This window comes from Antrostomus carolinensis, unplaced genomic scaffold (assembly GCF_000700745.2).
Source record: "Antrostomus carolinensis isolate BGI_N321 unplaced genomic scaffold, ASM70074v2 scaffold21924, whole genome shotgun sequence".
In the NCBI taxonomy this organism is placed as follows: Eukaryota; Metazoa; Chordata; class Aves; order Caprimulgiformes; family Caprimulgidae; genus Antrostomus; species Antrostomus carolinensis.
In genome coordinates this window covers 58147-73299 of record NW_010313287.1, presented here as the reverse complement: position 1 = coordinate 73299, position 15153 = coordinate 58147, and the positions used below count along the sequence as shown (strand labels likewise).

The window sequence follows — 15153 nt, the reverse complement described above, 5'->3', positions numbered from 1 at the left end:
CAAAACCCCTCCCGGGGGGGCCCAGCCACAGCTTCTCTGGCCAACCTGGGACACTGTCTCACCACCCTCACACCAAACAATTTCTTCCTCACATCTCATCTCCATCTCCCCTCTGCCACTTTCAAGCCATCCCCCCTTGTTCTGTCACTCCCTGCCCTTGGCCAAAGTCCCTCCCCAGCCTTCCTGGAGCCCCTTCAGGTACTGGGAGGCCACTAGAAGGTCTCCCTGGAGCCTTCTCTTCTCCAGGCTGAACAGCCCCAAATGTCCTTATTAGCATTCTGTGGGTAGAGTTGGACCAATGTGAGGAAAATGGGAGGATAAAGCTGAAATACAAATACAAAGAGTAGGAAGTCTGAGCATTTCCCAACACAGGCAGTGGTTATGACATGGCTTGCAGGTATTTTCGCAGGATTCAGAGGTGACCTGCTGTAGAACAACTTTTATTAAATGCTAACACAAACTCCCCAAACACCTGAGGGATGTTAATGCATTATCCACATTAGATTGTTTAAAAGCTGTTCTCATTAACTGTTTTAGATCCTTACCATACAGGCTTGCCTTGTCTGAGGGCTATGTCTGCAGCAGGTTTTAATGGTTGGATGTGCAGGTACAGCTGAGGTGCAAAGAACAAGGCGTAACTACCTGAGCTTGAGATTTGGTCAGTCACATAAGGCCTAGGAAAAGGTAGTGAGCCTTGTTTGCTCTCAGCATGAGTGTGAGAGCTCAGTGCTTGCATGGTAGTGTTGATAGTATCACTTACACATGAAATCCTCGCGTTTTCCAGTGGTCTGTGGTGGGAGACAATGTGTAGTGAGGCTGGGGGCTAGAGCTGAGTATTTGTCTTCTAAAGGAATTTCTTTTTCTAACTACAAAACCTTGACACAAGATACACTGCCACTGCTACTTCCAGTTCACTTGTACTGATGTTGATCAGATTTTGCGCCTTGGGAACTTGGAGCATCATTTATCATTTATTGTGTGGTTATTGAGAAGACCCTTTCTGAAGGGATTTAAAGGTGTATGGAGCTGAAAGTGATTGCTGGAGTCATCGGTGCTGGTGCTGTCTGTGCTATACTAGCTGAAGGCAAGGGGCAAACTGTTAGAAAGCAGCTGGGCCAAAATAGTATTTCACAACTGTGTTTTAAGCATGATTGCAGTGAATACAGCGTGTTAGAATGTTTTCATGCTGCCTTTGCCTGCCTTGTGCAAAGTAACCTCAATGTAATTACGAAAGTGGTGGGTAAAAGAATGCAAAGAAGTATTTATCTCTTCCAGCCAGTGGTAAACAGCTGTTGACTGTCCATTTCCCTAATCTAAGAGAAAAAAAAATTGCAAAGATCAGAGTCCCTAATATTTTTAGGGAGATGGGAGATACTGGTCAGAAGAGAGTCAGATAAATGTAGAAGTTCTGTTTTTTACTTGCCTATATGTTTATTTGATAAGGGTGAATCAATCAGAAGGAACCATAACTGTTGGATCTCCAGTCATTTTTTTTTTCCCCCTGGCATTTTAAAAGTCAAGCATACATCAAGGTGCACGAAGGAAAAAAACTCTGCTATTCCTACTGGAATTCATCCAATGACATGCTCTGAGTTTTTTTTGATGATAATAGTGCTTTCTTGTTTTGATGCTTCTGGAGGAAAGTATGTCCAAAGCTTATGTGGCTTTTAAGCTGCCTCTGAAAGGAATTAATCTTCCTTCATTCCAAGAGTGAAGATCTCCTCTCCTATGAGATGCCATTGTCAGATTCACTCTTCTTCCAAGTAACAAGCAAAGGAGGAGGAAATGGCCTCAAGTTGCTCCAGGGGAGGTTTAGATTGGATCTGAGGAAGAATTTCTTCACCAAAAGGGTTCTCAGGCATTGGAACAGGCTGCCCAGGGCAGTGGTTGAGTCACCATCCCTGGGGGGGTTTAAAAGACATGTAAATGTGGTGCTTGGGGACATGGGTTAGTGGTGGACTTGGCAGCGTTGTTGGGTTTTGGGTTGAACTCAATGATCTTAAAGGTCTTTTCCAACCAAAAGGATTCTGTGGTTCTAAGTGTGTAGGCACTTTCCATTTCTAATGACAACAAGGTATGGGGCTTTGTTAACTTAGTATGTGCAAAGGATCCTTTATCAAAATAACTTGTTAAAATCTGTTTTGGGTTGGGTCATGTAAGGTGTCAGAGCAGTTGAGATCACTACACAGAGGAGAACGTCCTTGCAATGAATGGTTGGTGGCATTGTTTTGGGGTGCTGTAGGAAATGTCTTCTCCACATTCAGCTTTGTCAAAGCTTGTTACAGTGTCAGAATTATTTCGAAATATTGCACTTCTGCATTCTGTTTTTTGTTAGATTAGCATCAGCCAGGGCTTTGACTATTTTTAAATGCATCGAATACATTTATCACCTCATTTTGAAGTTGTGCCATTTCAGGAGCTTTATACTACTGCCAATATCTATGAGCACCTTACTTTTTATTCCATACAAATGCAAACTATTGCAGCTTTCCAATTAGCATTTTGTGATGTCTGCCTTACTCCTAACAATACTGTGGTCTTTCAGGTCTGCTGCAGTATTCTATCTTAACATAAAGCAATGCCAGTCTAGGATTCAGACAGAATACCTTATTATACTTAATTGGAGATGGTTTTATTTATTATTTTTCTCTCATTCCAGGTGGGTCTGTGAAGAAATCCCAGATCTCAAGCTTGCTATGGAAAACTATGTTTTAATTGACTATGATACAAAAAGGTGAGAGGAATATGTTTTTCCCCACCAGGAGGACAGGCCAGCACGGTTTATAGCGAATCAGTTTGTAACTGGTTATTCTTAGGCACTATGAACTGAAGTTTTCTGTTAGAACTGGCTTCAGACTCTGCAGAGTTATTTTGGTAGGAAATGTGTAACAGAAATATTGGCAAAGGCTGTTGGATTAAGGACATAATTGGAAACTCCACACTGCAAAAAGTTGAGCTCCAGTGTACGTTGGAATTACTCACTCTGAAACAATGATCGGTATCTGCGCTGTTGGACTGTGTCCAGCCTTAGGAATCTGAATGGCACTGAGGTTTCTACTTCTGTAGTAACTAAGAATTCCTGTTTAGAAAGTGGCATGCCAGAGCTGTCTGTCAGCGCCCTGTCCTCTGCCTGCCGTGCCTGTGGGAGGTTAACCTGCCCCATCCCTCCTCTGGGCAGGATTCAGTGCCAGTGTGATGCTGTTTTGGGTGGGGGGCTAAATTTTTCATACAAAATTATTCATACCTCTCTTCTGGGCAGTTAGAAGTAATTTTAAGATGCTTGTGGTTGTATGTGAATACCTATTCCACAAACAGCTTAAAATGAATGTATAGTATGTGGCATTCACCATGTGGCAGATTCCGACCTGCAGTGTATCTGTGGAGAAGTCTGAGGTTCTGTGTATGGACTTGGCTGTACTGAGACTGGAGAAGGAGATGACCCTCCAGCCACAGTTTACAAAAACCTCCTTAACTGCTTTCATGGCAAACACTGAATTTGCTCAAGTCCACAGCGTGACTGAAATTTTAAAGTGAGGTTTACAGATGGAACTGCATTGCTCTTAATTAATCAGTGGCTATTATCCTGAGCACCAGGTACTTGTATCATGATCTGCTTAAGGTATTGCTTCCTCCTCTCTTAATTTAATTTTGTTTTCATTATTTCATTGCAAGACTTGTTAGTCTCTTTCTTCCTCCTGAAAAATTCAAAAGGAGAAATCAGGGTCGAGCATCCCTTGTCATCAAATCCATTGATTTGGATTTGTGGATTACTCTCAGTGTACTGCAATGCTGTAGCTTTGGTTGTTCTGGCATCCTCACTGGGCATGTTCCACTGGGTAGCATCAGTGTGGTTGGCAGCAATACCAAATGAAAGAGAAACCCATCAGTTCCCAAAAGTCACACCCCATTTACCTTCCTGCAGCTTTTCAAGGAAGTTATAAACCTGTAATTTTGATTACAGTTTTAGTCTTTCTACTTCTTTTGAAAAAATTAATCAGAAAGATTATTTGTAGCAGAGAGACTGACACATGGAAGGGAATGAAAAGCAGCGGATTATAGAAATGTACACGCTGTGCAGACAAAAACCCATTTCAGCCTCTTGTTTTGTCTTAACGTGGAATTAAACATGGGCAGATCAAACCTTGAAGTGAAAGTCCACAGTACTGCTTGGAGAGGTGTCCTAGCCAGTGAAGATCACAAGAGACTGAAGAGCCACTTCTTTCTGATGTCCCCTGGTCCCCCTGCCCCCTCCCTGATTTGGGGAAGGTCATGATCTAATTATCTGACTCCTATAACTCCTTGGATTGTTTTTTTGGCTGCTGCTTTGTGGGTCTGATTATGTAGCAGATGATGTTCCTAGTAATATCTTTTCTTCCCTGGCTGGAGATGAATTTATTTAATCCTCTCAGCTTCTGTCATTAAGGCGTCTGCCTGAATTGACTGTAATCCCAACCAGCCCATGAAGCAATCAGTATTCTTTTCTGATGGGTGGAATTGTAGATTGTGTCCTGGCTCTGTTTGCATTTTCAGTCCCAGAGTTAATTTCTAGAAAAGCATCTACTTGCCTCAGGACTGATTGTCGTGGAGAGATGATGGAAGAAAGGAGAAAAATTTACAGATGTCTTAAATTTCTGTGCAGCTGAGAATATGGAAAAGAAGTAATGGACTGTGAGAATACAAAACTTTCTAATAAGTCATACTCTGAGTTCAGTCCTTTTTCCATTAATTAAAAACTAATATTTATCACGAACTCCTGGTCTACTGGGGAATTTTTTTAAAGGAAACTGTATACAAAGCCTTAGAGCTGTGTTTGTAATCATGTTCTGCAAGAAATAAACATATTTACATAAATAAACATATATATATAAACATATGTACTAAATAGCCACCTACTTACAGTTTGTGTGATGACAAAAAAGCACAAGATTGTACCTTCAAACCTGCCTTGTGGAGCTGTTTTTAACTGACCCTATGTTCTTTCTCCCCACGTAGCTTTGAAAGCATGCAGAGGCTTTGTGACAAGTACAACCGAGCCATTGATAGCATTCATCAGTTGGTATGTATTTACCTTTGCAATGCACCATGATGTTTATCTAGCTGGTTTGAATTCATGGGTAGTGAATAATATCCAGAAAGTGGTGACTGACTTTACCACTGGATTATATGTGTTACTCTAATTTCATCACCAGTATTCAGTGCTTCCATTCTTTTGGGGAGTTAATAAATCTGATATTAAAATCTTATTTACTTGATCATACCTGGGCAGTCAAGGATTTAGCATTAGAGGGAAATTCTTATAGGAAGAAAAAGAAAAAAAAACATGTTTTTTCCCCCCCAAACTGCAGATTTGTAAGCGATTACTCCTTAGTGTGCACTTCTGGCACCATTGTATTGGCGCTTTAAATAACCGAGTTACCTTTAGGGGGAAGAAAAGGTTTCTCTGCATTTAGCACAAAGATTTTTCACAGGGATTTATCATATAGATTTACTCTTGCATGGGGAAATCTGTGGCTTATGGGTACTTAAATAATCCATATGAACTCTCCTGTGTATTGTGGAAGTGATCCATGGCTTAGGAATTTCCTTGCTTGCCACTCAGTTCAGCTGCTCTGTTCTGTGGGTTCACTCTGGCAAAACTAGAATGTAATCTCTTTTGAGACCCATTTAACAAGCTTTTTGGGTTTCTTACCACTATAAAAGGCTTAATTGGAGGAAGCAAAACATGAGCAATGAATTAATGTTACTGTTCTGTTTAATTTTGAAAGCATAGGTGGATTTTTTTCTCTGCTGTGCTTGTGGGAATTATTTGAAGTGTACAGTTTTATGAGAAGGTGACTTTTTTGCCGGGCTTTCCTTCAGTTTGTGGGCCTACATCTCCCTAAAACTTGTGGTGCTTGTTTGAATTCAGACATCTTCACGTGGATGTTTGTTAATGGCTAAAAAATTTGAAGCTATTCAACATTTGCAGTTCCTGTCTGAAATGAAAAACTTGATTGGTTTCATTTTCTTCTTGCCATCTGAATCTCAAGTAGAGGAACATTTAGGAGGGATCCTGGAGTTGTCCTTTTGTTGTTCGTTTCTCCTTATCAAAAGGAGAGGTAAACTTTTTAAAAATTTAACAACTTTTATGTTTAGGACAGGGGTTATTTTGAAGAAGAAAGGAAGCTTGATTTCCATCTCTTTCCTGCCACTCCCTGTTTGAGTACATAAGATCCCTCCCATCCTACAGTTCCTGAAAGAAAAATTAAACTGCTCTTACGTTGACAGTACAGTCAACATCAACTCAGTGGTGATCAGTAAATAAAAAAAATGAGTGAACAAACTTTGACACCTACTTCAACTATATTCACTACTAAGCTTTACCTTGCTTGTTGATCTCTTTAATTTCCCCTTGACCACCTATTCCAGCAGGCTTATTGGGAATTACCTATTAGTTGAGGTGAGACAAAGGATAGAGCAATCGGTGTTGCATGATTTCATTAGTATCACTCACTGTTTTTATCTTTACAGAGCACCTGCAGAGCAACTTGTGAGGTGGGAGATGGAAGGGAATTTCTCTAATTTCTATGTTATGCCAACACAGCCTTGTTCTGGTGATGTTTACTTGTCCTCAATGTTGGGTTCATATCTTCTTCCTCCTCTTTCTTTCTCTTTAGTGGAAGGGAACCACCCAACCGATGAAACTGAACACTCGTCCCTCCAACGGGCTCCTCCGGCACATCCTGCAGCAAGTGTATAACCACTCGGTGACTGATCCAGAGAAACTCAACAACTATGAGCCCTTTTCCCCAGAGGTTTACGGAGAAACTTCCTTTGACTTAGTGGCCCAGATGATAGATGAAATTAAAATGACAGAGGATGATTTGTTTGTTGACTTGGGCAGTGGTAAGTGACCAATAACTTAAGTGGGTTTTCTTTTTCTCTTTTTTTGCTTACTATTTTTTCCTTAAAGAATAAAAAAAAGTGAAACTCATATTGGGAAAGTAAACCAGGACTAAGGATTGTGTTACAGGATAAGCACCTTTTCTAGATAATCCCTAATGATGCTCCTGCTTTTTATGACAAGATTAAATAGACCAAGCAGACATCCCAGACATTCTTCCCTGTGGTGTTAATGAAATGTTGGCCTACAAATGCAGTAAACCCTTGTTGCAGAAAACTCTTGGTTTCTCTTGCTATTGGTGGATACATTTATAAAGAAGAAACAATATTAAAAATGATGCTTAAAAGATAACAAAAGCTGTTCCATTTCTAAGGATTAATCTGTTTTCAGTAGATTCAGTTTATGCCCTTCATATCTGAAAATGTGATTTCCTGACCCTTCCCATGCCAGCATGAAACCCTTGGTGTGGAATCTGAAAATTCAGCAGTTTTTTCCTCTGACATACTTTTCATCTGCCTTGTGAGACCCCACAAAATCCAACGTACAACTGCATATAATGAACAGGTTAGAGTTTTAAAAGGAAATAGATGTTTCTAGTTGGTAAAGAAACCAGATATGACTCAAACACATGTGAAACAGATATACTGAGTATAGAAGAGGATGTTCTTCTTTTTGTTGCTAAAATCTGGTTCAGAGCAGGAAAGGAGTAATAATTTCCCCTTTTACTGGATGGGTTGTAAAGTTTTAAATGAAGAATGTTTTGGTTTTATTGCTGATACAGGACTTCTAGGGAAAAATATTTTAAAATACATTCAGTTGTTAAAAACCAAATATATTTTAAATAAGCAGGACTGCCATTCTCCCAAAACTTGATACATCTCCAGTCAGGGATTTTCAGTGTTTTGTTGTTTTGTTTTATTTTTTAACCCCCTGCTTCCTCCCTCACTGGGACTTATGTCTGAAATTTCCTGTTTCAATGACTTATGTTCAGATGAGACATTTAGAAAAGCATCAGATCTGACAAACTATTTTCCCATCTGGAAGAAAAAAATCACCATAGATTCTTCCAATTGTTTGTTCAGGAAGGTTAAAGAAGATCATATCTGAAGTCCTGTAGTGCTGCTGATTATGTAACAAGCCCAAATGTTAGCTACTTTTACCTGCTATCATCGGAAATAAAATCAGGTATTTCTTGGTAACCTCCCCACTTTTATCTTGGAGATTGACCAACTGTATAAAAATTCACAGCCTAAAAAAAATAAAAACCTGTGTGAAGGGAATGGTTTAGATTCAGAAGCCTTTGCCTTTTCATGTTTGGAGCACTGAAACAATTATAACCAGAACATAGTAGTTGAGTCTGTACTGGAGGAGTGAACTTTTTGTAAATTGTAATCAATGCAGCATTGAGTGCGGTGTAAATGCAAACACTGTCAGACCATATTATTTCTATCAATAAATTTAATACCCTTCCAATAACTACATGCATGCAGCAGTGGCTGAACAGCAGGGATAACCCCCACCAGGATGCTGTGGCTGTTCTTGTTAGTTTTTGTGTGTGATGCCAGGAATATGTGGTTGGTTGCGGGAAGAATTTATGGAGGTATGTGTCATCGTTAGGCAAACTGACATTACGATACGGTTCAGTCCTTGCAAAAAGAGAAGCCAAGGAAAGACAAGCTGAATAACTTCTTGTGCCATATCATGTGATATATTCCCTCCCTGGAAGTGTTCTCGGCCAGGTTGGATGAGGCTTTGAGCAACCTAGTCTAGTGGAAGGTGTCCCTGCTGATGGCAGGGGGGTTGGGACTGGATGAGCTTTAAGGTCCCTCCCAACCCAAACCAGTCTGGGATTCTGTGATATCTGACAATACATCACATTCTTCATCTTCCCTTTAGTCCTTATCCTCCTTGCTCTTCATGAATAAGAAACAGTGAAACAGTTCTACCTCAGATCTTTGATTGTCCATGTTCTCCCCGTGCAGAAATTTATACATCTGTATTTGCATGTGTATGAAATATGCATATGTATGCAAAATGAGAATTGGCAAAAAACCCCACCAACACAACCAAAAAACTCAACAACAAAACCCCCTGTCAGCACTACAGTTTTCATTGTGCCAGACAACATTATAGTGGTAATGGTTTAAATGCAGGAGTCCCACCCCTTCAATTACCAGTGCCGCTTCCTGCCGGCAGACAATGAAATGGAAAACAGCAATATGTTTTCTGTGCAAATGGGCTCTCCTCTTAGATTCACTCTTGTTTCCCATGTGGTCATCTGCAGAATGATTAAGTGCACTGGTGAGACAAGAATGTAGTTTGTGTTAGTCATAGACAAGAAATGATGCATCAGTGTACTGTTGATGAATATTGCCTGGTTTAAGGAAATTGGCAGTGGCTGGTTTAACAAATGTGGAGCGACGTTGCCGTAGTGTGTGTAAAATGTGGGTTGCTCAGACAGAGAGAAATGTAATGAATATTTTTCTTTTTTTCTTTTTAACGTAACGTGGGGTGGGGGAGTGGGTTTGCATTCAGGCAAGGTGTAGAAATGGCAGCTAATTACTGCTGGTAGCATCTGATGCAAGTAGAATTGGGAGTGAAGGGAAGTTCATGCATTTTTAAGCAATGCTTAGTCTTGCCAGCATAGTGATTGCTTCTGATATTTCTAGTGTTGAACCCTATTGTATTTTCTAAAATAGTATTCTAAAGTAGCTTATCTATGAATAAGCTTTACACATTCTCAGACTTTGTGCTGCATTTCATGGTGAAAACCAGTATAAATATTGCTAGACTTTGACAAACATTTTAGCCAGTCTTTAAAGTAATGATGTAGGTATGTGACCAACAAATATTTGTTTTGAGATGTAGTTGGGTTTGTATAACTGTTTGCACAATTACTTAATTAAATGGTTAATTAAGTGTACAACCTGTAGATATGATGGAATGCACATAAAATTTTGATGGAATGCATATAAAATTTGTGGAGAAAAAAATTAATATGCAGCTATTCTGAAACCTGGGTGAATTTGTAAAAATGAGCCCGTAATATTTAATGAAAGTAGCCATTAATAATTATCAATACAAACATTGCTGTAAATGTTGTAATCATGCTTTTAGCAGAAAAAGTGCCTCAGTTTATTGAAAAATGTAAACCTGAGAACTACAATGCTAGAAATTCTTTTCTGTAAGAAAAGTGAAATTGCATTGCTTAATTTCTTCTTGTTAGGATGTAAACCCTTTTTACTGAAAAACAGGTTCTTAGTATTTCACATCTTGCAGGGAAATGGGACTTGCTTTGGTAATGCACGTTGCCTTGAATATGCTTTCCAACTGAGAGAGAGGCAGAGTTCTTATGGAAACTGTCAGGCACCACTGGGAGCTGAAACTGTACTTTGAAGCCTAGTCCCACTCATCACCTGTATTTTTCCCCTTGGCCCTTGCTGTAAGAGCTCTTCTCTCCCCTTGCAGTGGTTTTTTTTTTACTGCAACTTCTTCTCAGGTTTGTTTTTTCTTGCTTGCAGGTGTGGGTCAGGTGGTGCTTCAAGTGGCTGCAGCCACAAACTGCAAACATCACTACGGTGTGGAGAAAGCTGATATTCCAGCCAAATATGCTGAGGTGAGTGGGTTTTGGGTTTTTTTTTAAGTGAGTTGCATGTGTATCCTTTATTTGAAGGCTGACTTGGTGGTTCAGGATTACTGAAGTGCTATGCAGGAAGAAAGGGAGAGTTTCAGTCCTAGTTGCTTTTGCTTCTTGGGCCAGTAAGACCTGGAGCATGGCATGTTTGGGGAAAGAGGTGTATATCTAGTCCCTTCCTAGCAGTGCTTGTGGAGTGCACAGGAGGAGCATTAGCATGTTTCTGAAGTGATTTCATGACCAGGAGATGTCAAGATGTTTTAACAGTAATGAATGTAGGACCTATTCAAAAGGAACTGCAGTATAAGCTTCACCTAAACACCTGCAATCATCCCGTGTCTGAAATGACTCCATTACTGGGCTTCTAGGGGTGATAGTGTGAAGCAAATCTAGGAATGAATTCACCAAACAAAGAGTTCTTAAAGGTTTTAAAGCCTTTGTTCCTGCTTGCAGTAGTGATGCCCCTTTTTGGTGTCCTAAAGCTGAAGTTAAGCTTAGTTATTAAACTGTTGTAGGCTAATTGATGACGTCTGTGTTGGGTGTCTGGTTAATAACTGCTCAGTAGGCACCTAAATGAAGTCTTATAAGAAAACCATAATGTTTAGTCAGGCAGGCAGTTTTCTTTACGCTTCTTCTGATTCTGTGCCAATGGGGACACACAAAGATAATCAGTTTCAATGCAAACCTGGAAGGCAAATGAGCTACAAGCAAACAATAAAGGCAAGTCATGCCTTACCATAAGGAGTTTACTTTCTTCAGTAGACTGAACAGAAACTTATCCCCTCGTATTGTTAAAACAAGCTGAGTCAGTCTCTACAGGCTAGAAAATTATACCTTATGAAGGGAAAAAAAAAATCCTTGATCCTCCTTTTCAGTGGTGTGGGCAAAATGCATAAACACAGTGGCAAAGAGGATCAGACAAGGATCTAAAAATCCGTTTTGCTTCCTCTGCTATGACCCAGTGGAATTTTCCAGCTGGAGAACTCTGCATTTCCTGTGTGTGTGTTCTGGTTTTATTAGGGAGTCACTTGCAAGGTCTGGACTCCCATCCCCATTGAATTGTAAGCTTAAAGATCAGTGTTAAAGAAGGAAAGTTAAATTCTCACTTTCACTGATACCCCTTCATGTCATTGTGCAAACACAAGGCTTTAGTGAAAACAGTTAGCAAACAAAAAAATTACCCACAAATTGAATATTAGGAGTGTTAACTCATGGAGTACCTTCAGTTTCAGAATTACACCAATGTTTCATAAGATTACTGGATGAACAAAACATACTGCATTATTCTCCTGGTTACAGATGATGTCCTGTCAGATGTAACAACTAAACAGCTGCTGCAGTGTCAGAATGTGTGAAGCTGCCTGTGTACAGCTAATCTGCCTTGTGCTGTGTGTAATGGACCAGTTCTCCTCCCCATCTCTGACAAACATTTGTGGAAGGGATTGGATTAAGTTTCTAGTTAAGATTGGCTGTGGCAACACATTTCTGGTTACTGTGATAATTAATGCAGATGACTTTGAAAAGCTTCAGCTAAAGAGGAAGAATGTTACGGATTTGTTTTGTGAAGTTGTCTTTAAAAATATTAAAACATAAGTTCATACAGCATATGAAAATACCGAAGATTTTTTATGAGTTGTCTTGCTAAGCTTTGGAGTGCTTCTGAAACGTAAAGAATTTTATAATGTATCTGTCAACACACACTATTGTTACTGAGCAGCTGATGGAGGTCTCCAGCATCTCCAAGTTGTCAGTGAAGCCAGAATTCCTGCTATGCTCCTCTCCCTTATTTCCTTTCCCTGCTACTTCCACATTTGGGCCCTCCCGTATGTGGAGTCAAACCCTAAAGATCAGGAGGTTGGTTTTTTGGGGATTTTTTGTTTGTTTGGTTTTTTAACTCTTCAAAGACTCTTCATGTTGGGTTTCATTTTCAGATGTGTTGTGTAGGTGTAGCAGGACCCTCACAGCCACTCACACCTGTGCTGCATCTTGTCCATTTATATGGATGATGACTAGATTAAATGTGGAGATGTGTATTTGTCTGTGCTGCATCTTGTCCATTTATATGGATGACAACAAGATTTTGTAAACGTGGAGATGTGTATTTGAAAGGCACCAAGCTCTCTTGATGCATATGGTTTTTGATTCCTTTCTCCTATATTTGGGTGATGGAAAACTGGTGCCAGTTACCTGCTTGAGTAGTAGCAGCCTTCCATCCTCTGCAGCCCTAGTCTGTTTAGATGTAGTTTGAAGCATTTTTCCTGGTTGCTCTGTGAGTACAATGCTTCCATTTGCTGTTGCAGTTGCTTTGCATGCTGCTTTCTGCTTCCTCGTTCACCCTGCAGACCTGTCTTTATCCTGTGTGTTCCTTTGCTATCTGGGCTTGGACTGGGCTGCATTCAGTGCCTTTTGCTGTGGAATTATGTACCACAGCACAGTAGCTACTTAAATTTGCACCATTTTTAGTGCTGAGCAGTGTCCACTCAGATTCCCTTGCTTCTAACAGGTAACTGATGAAAAGTGGGGAGAGAAGATGATGACAGCCTTGACTTGGCTCTAGAGAAACAATTTTTTTTTAATTTTTATTTTTTTTTAAGGAAACTTGACTACAGTATTTGTCTGTCTGCCTATCCTTTGAGTGTTAATGGCAAAAAAACCCAAACCAACCAACAAAAAGTCTTGGGGGTCAGTGAACACCTGCATCTCCTTTTACTGTGTTGTAACTGGTAACACAAGGTGTCCTAATAGGTGTGTTTTTGTTTTGTTTTGTTTTTTCTCCCTCTTCTAGACGATGGACAGAGAGTTCAGAAAGTGGATGAAATGGTATGGGAAAAAACATGCAGAATACACAGTGAGTGAAATTCAGCTGCAAAACTTTGTGACCCTTGCTGATGTACAGAATTTGCAAAGTCCTCTTTGGCCTTTCCCCAGCCGAGCAGCAGCATGAGTCATCTCTGCTTCCTGGCTTTTGTCTTGATCCTGAGGATGGTGTTCTCCGAGACACCCTCCCAGGGCCCTCTCTTTGTCTTGCATGACATGTGGTCTGGTGTTACTGGGAGCACTTTCAGGTCTTTTCAGAAGCTCTTGGGAGATTTATTCTTCTAAAATACTATCTTTTTAACTGGGGCTGCCATGTGCCATCTTTGTATTAAATCACATTTTACCTCCCTCCCCTCACCCTCCATGGTGTGAGGGTTCTGCTGAGTACACTATTGAAAATGGCAGCTCCTCCTTGGGTTTCTGAAATCTCCTGCTAGAAAGCAGAGCTGAAGCACTGGTTTTGCAGGGAGGTGAGGGTGTGGTCACTTGGGACAGGTGATGGAGGGGGTGGGATGGCAGGGTTTCAACACTGGAGAGCATGGGGTTGAAGTTCTGGGTGGATGCCAGCCCTGGGAGATGAGAGCAGAAAACTCCAGGACCAATTAACAAGGATAGCTGGTTTGTAGCTGGAGGTACAGGGTGGGTGTGTGGGTTCGGGAAGGATGGTGGGTGGTTAGTTCTGACTTGTAAAAGATTGGAATGAGATGCTCTGAGGGGGGATGTAGAGCAGGAGGAGTAAATGAGTCATCACAGGGCATCTCTCTACTTGGGTTAGGAACACGTGTTGAAATGGCTTTCCCCTTCCTCCAAATGTTACTTCATCATTGTGGATGTGTTTTCTACTCTGTGATGAAGTGTGAAGCGTGTGCAGAGCCATGTCTTGTGTCATTCCTTCCCTTTTTGCTTTTCTCTTCCTTCTTAAAGGTCATTAAGAAAATCTTCTCCCTGGTTAATCATTTTTCCAGTGAGGAAATGGATGTAACCATAGTACAATAGGAACCCACTGAGAGTTTTGAAAATACATGCATTTGTGCTTCTCCTACCACTTTCCTATGGTCAAGGAAGTGGCTGGATGGATCAAGGTTGTTCCCTAATTGCCCAGAGAAGTTGGGTCACTTTCACAGAATCACAGAATGTTGGGGATTGGAAGGGACCTCAAAAGATCATCCAGTCCAACCCCCCTGCCAGAGCAGGAACCTAAATGAGATCACACAGGAAGGTGTCCAGGTGGGTCTTGAATGTCTCCAGAGAAGGAGACTCCACACCCTCCCTGGGCAGCCTGTCCCAGGGCTCTGGCACCCTCACTGGAAAGAAGTTTCTTCTCAAGTTGAAGCAGAACCTCCTGTGTTCCAGCTCACACCCATTGCCCCTTGTCCTACCATTGGGCATCACTGAGAAGAGCCTGGCTCCATCCTCCTGACATTCACCCTTTACATATTGATAAACATTAATGAGGTCACCCCTCAGTCTCCTCTTCTCCAAGCTAAAGAGCCCCAGCTCCCTCAGCCTTTCCTCAGCAGGGAGATGCTCCACTCCCTTCATCATCTTGGTGGCTCTGTGCTGGACTCTCTCCAGCAGTTCCCTGTCCTTCCTGAACTGTGAGGCCCAGAACTGGACACAATATTCCAGATGTGGCCTCACCAGGGCAGAGTAGAGGGGGAGGAGAACCTCTCTTGACCTACTAACCACCCCCCTTCTAATGCACCCCAGGATGCCATTGGCCTTCCTGGCCACGAGGGCACAGCACTTTCCTGCCAAGAAGTTGCAGCTAGCAATGTGTACTGCAGCTGAAGTGCGAGCAAGTGTCTAGGGAACTACT

At 41.1% G+C, this 15153-nt stretch overlaps 1 protein-coding gene across 1 annotated transcript in view; it reads left to right on the top strand.

The window, feature by feature from the left end:
• The window catches only part of DOT1L (DOT1 like histone lysine methyltransferase), a gene marked incomplete at its 5' end in the record, with an annotated part of 54668 nt that overhangs the window by 693 nt on the left and 38822 nt on the right, over positions 1 to 15153 (top strand). The window contains 5 exons of the mRNA XM_010167320.1: positions 2660 to 2734; positions 4993 to 5056; positions 6657 to 6885; positions 10405 to 10499; positions 13303 to 13365. Of these exons, the coding sequence (XP_010165622.1) occupies positions 2660 to 2734; positions 4993 to 5056; positions 6657 to 6885; positions 10405 to 10499; positions 13303 to 13365 (526 nt within the window). The remainder of the gene's footprint in view (positions 1 to 2659; positions 2735 to 4992; positions 5057 to 6656; positions 6886 to 10404; positions 10500 to 13302; positions 13366 to 15153) is intronic.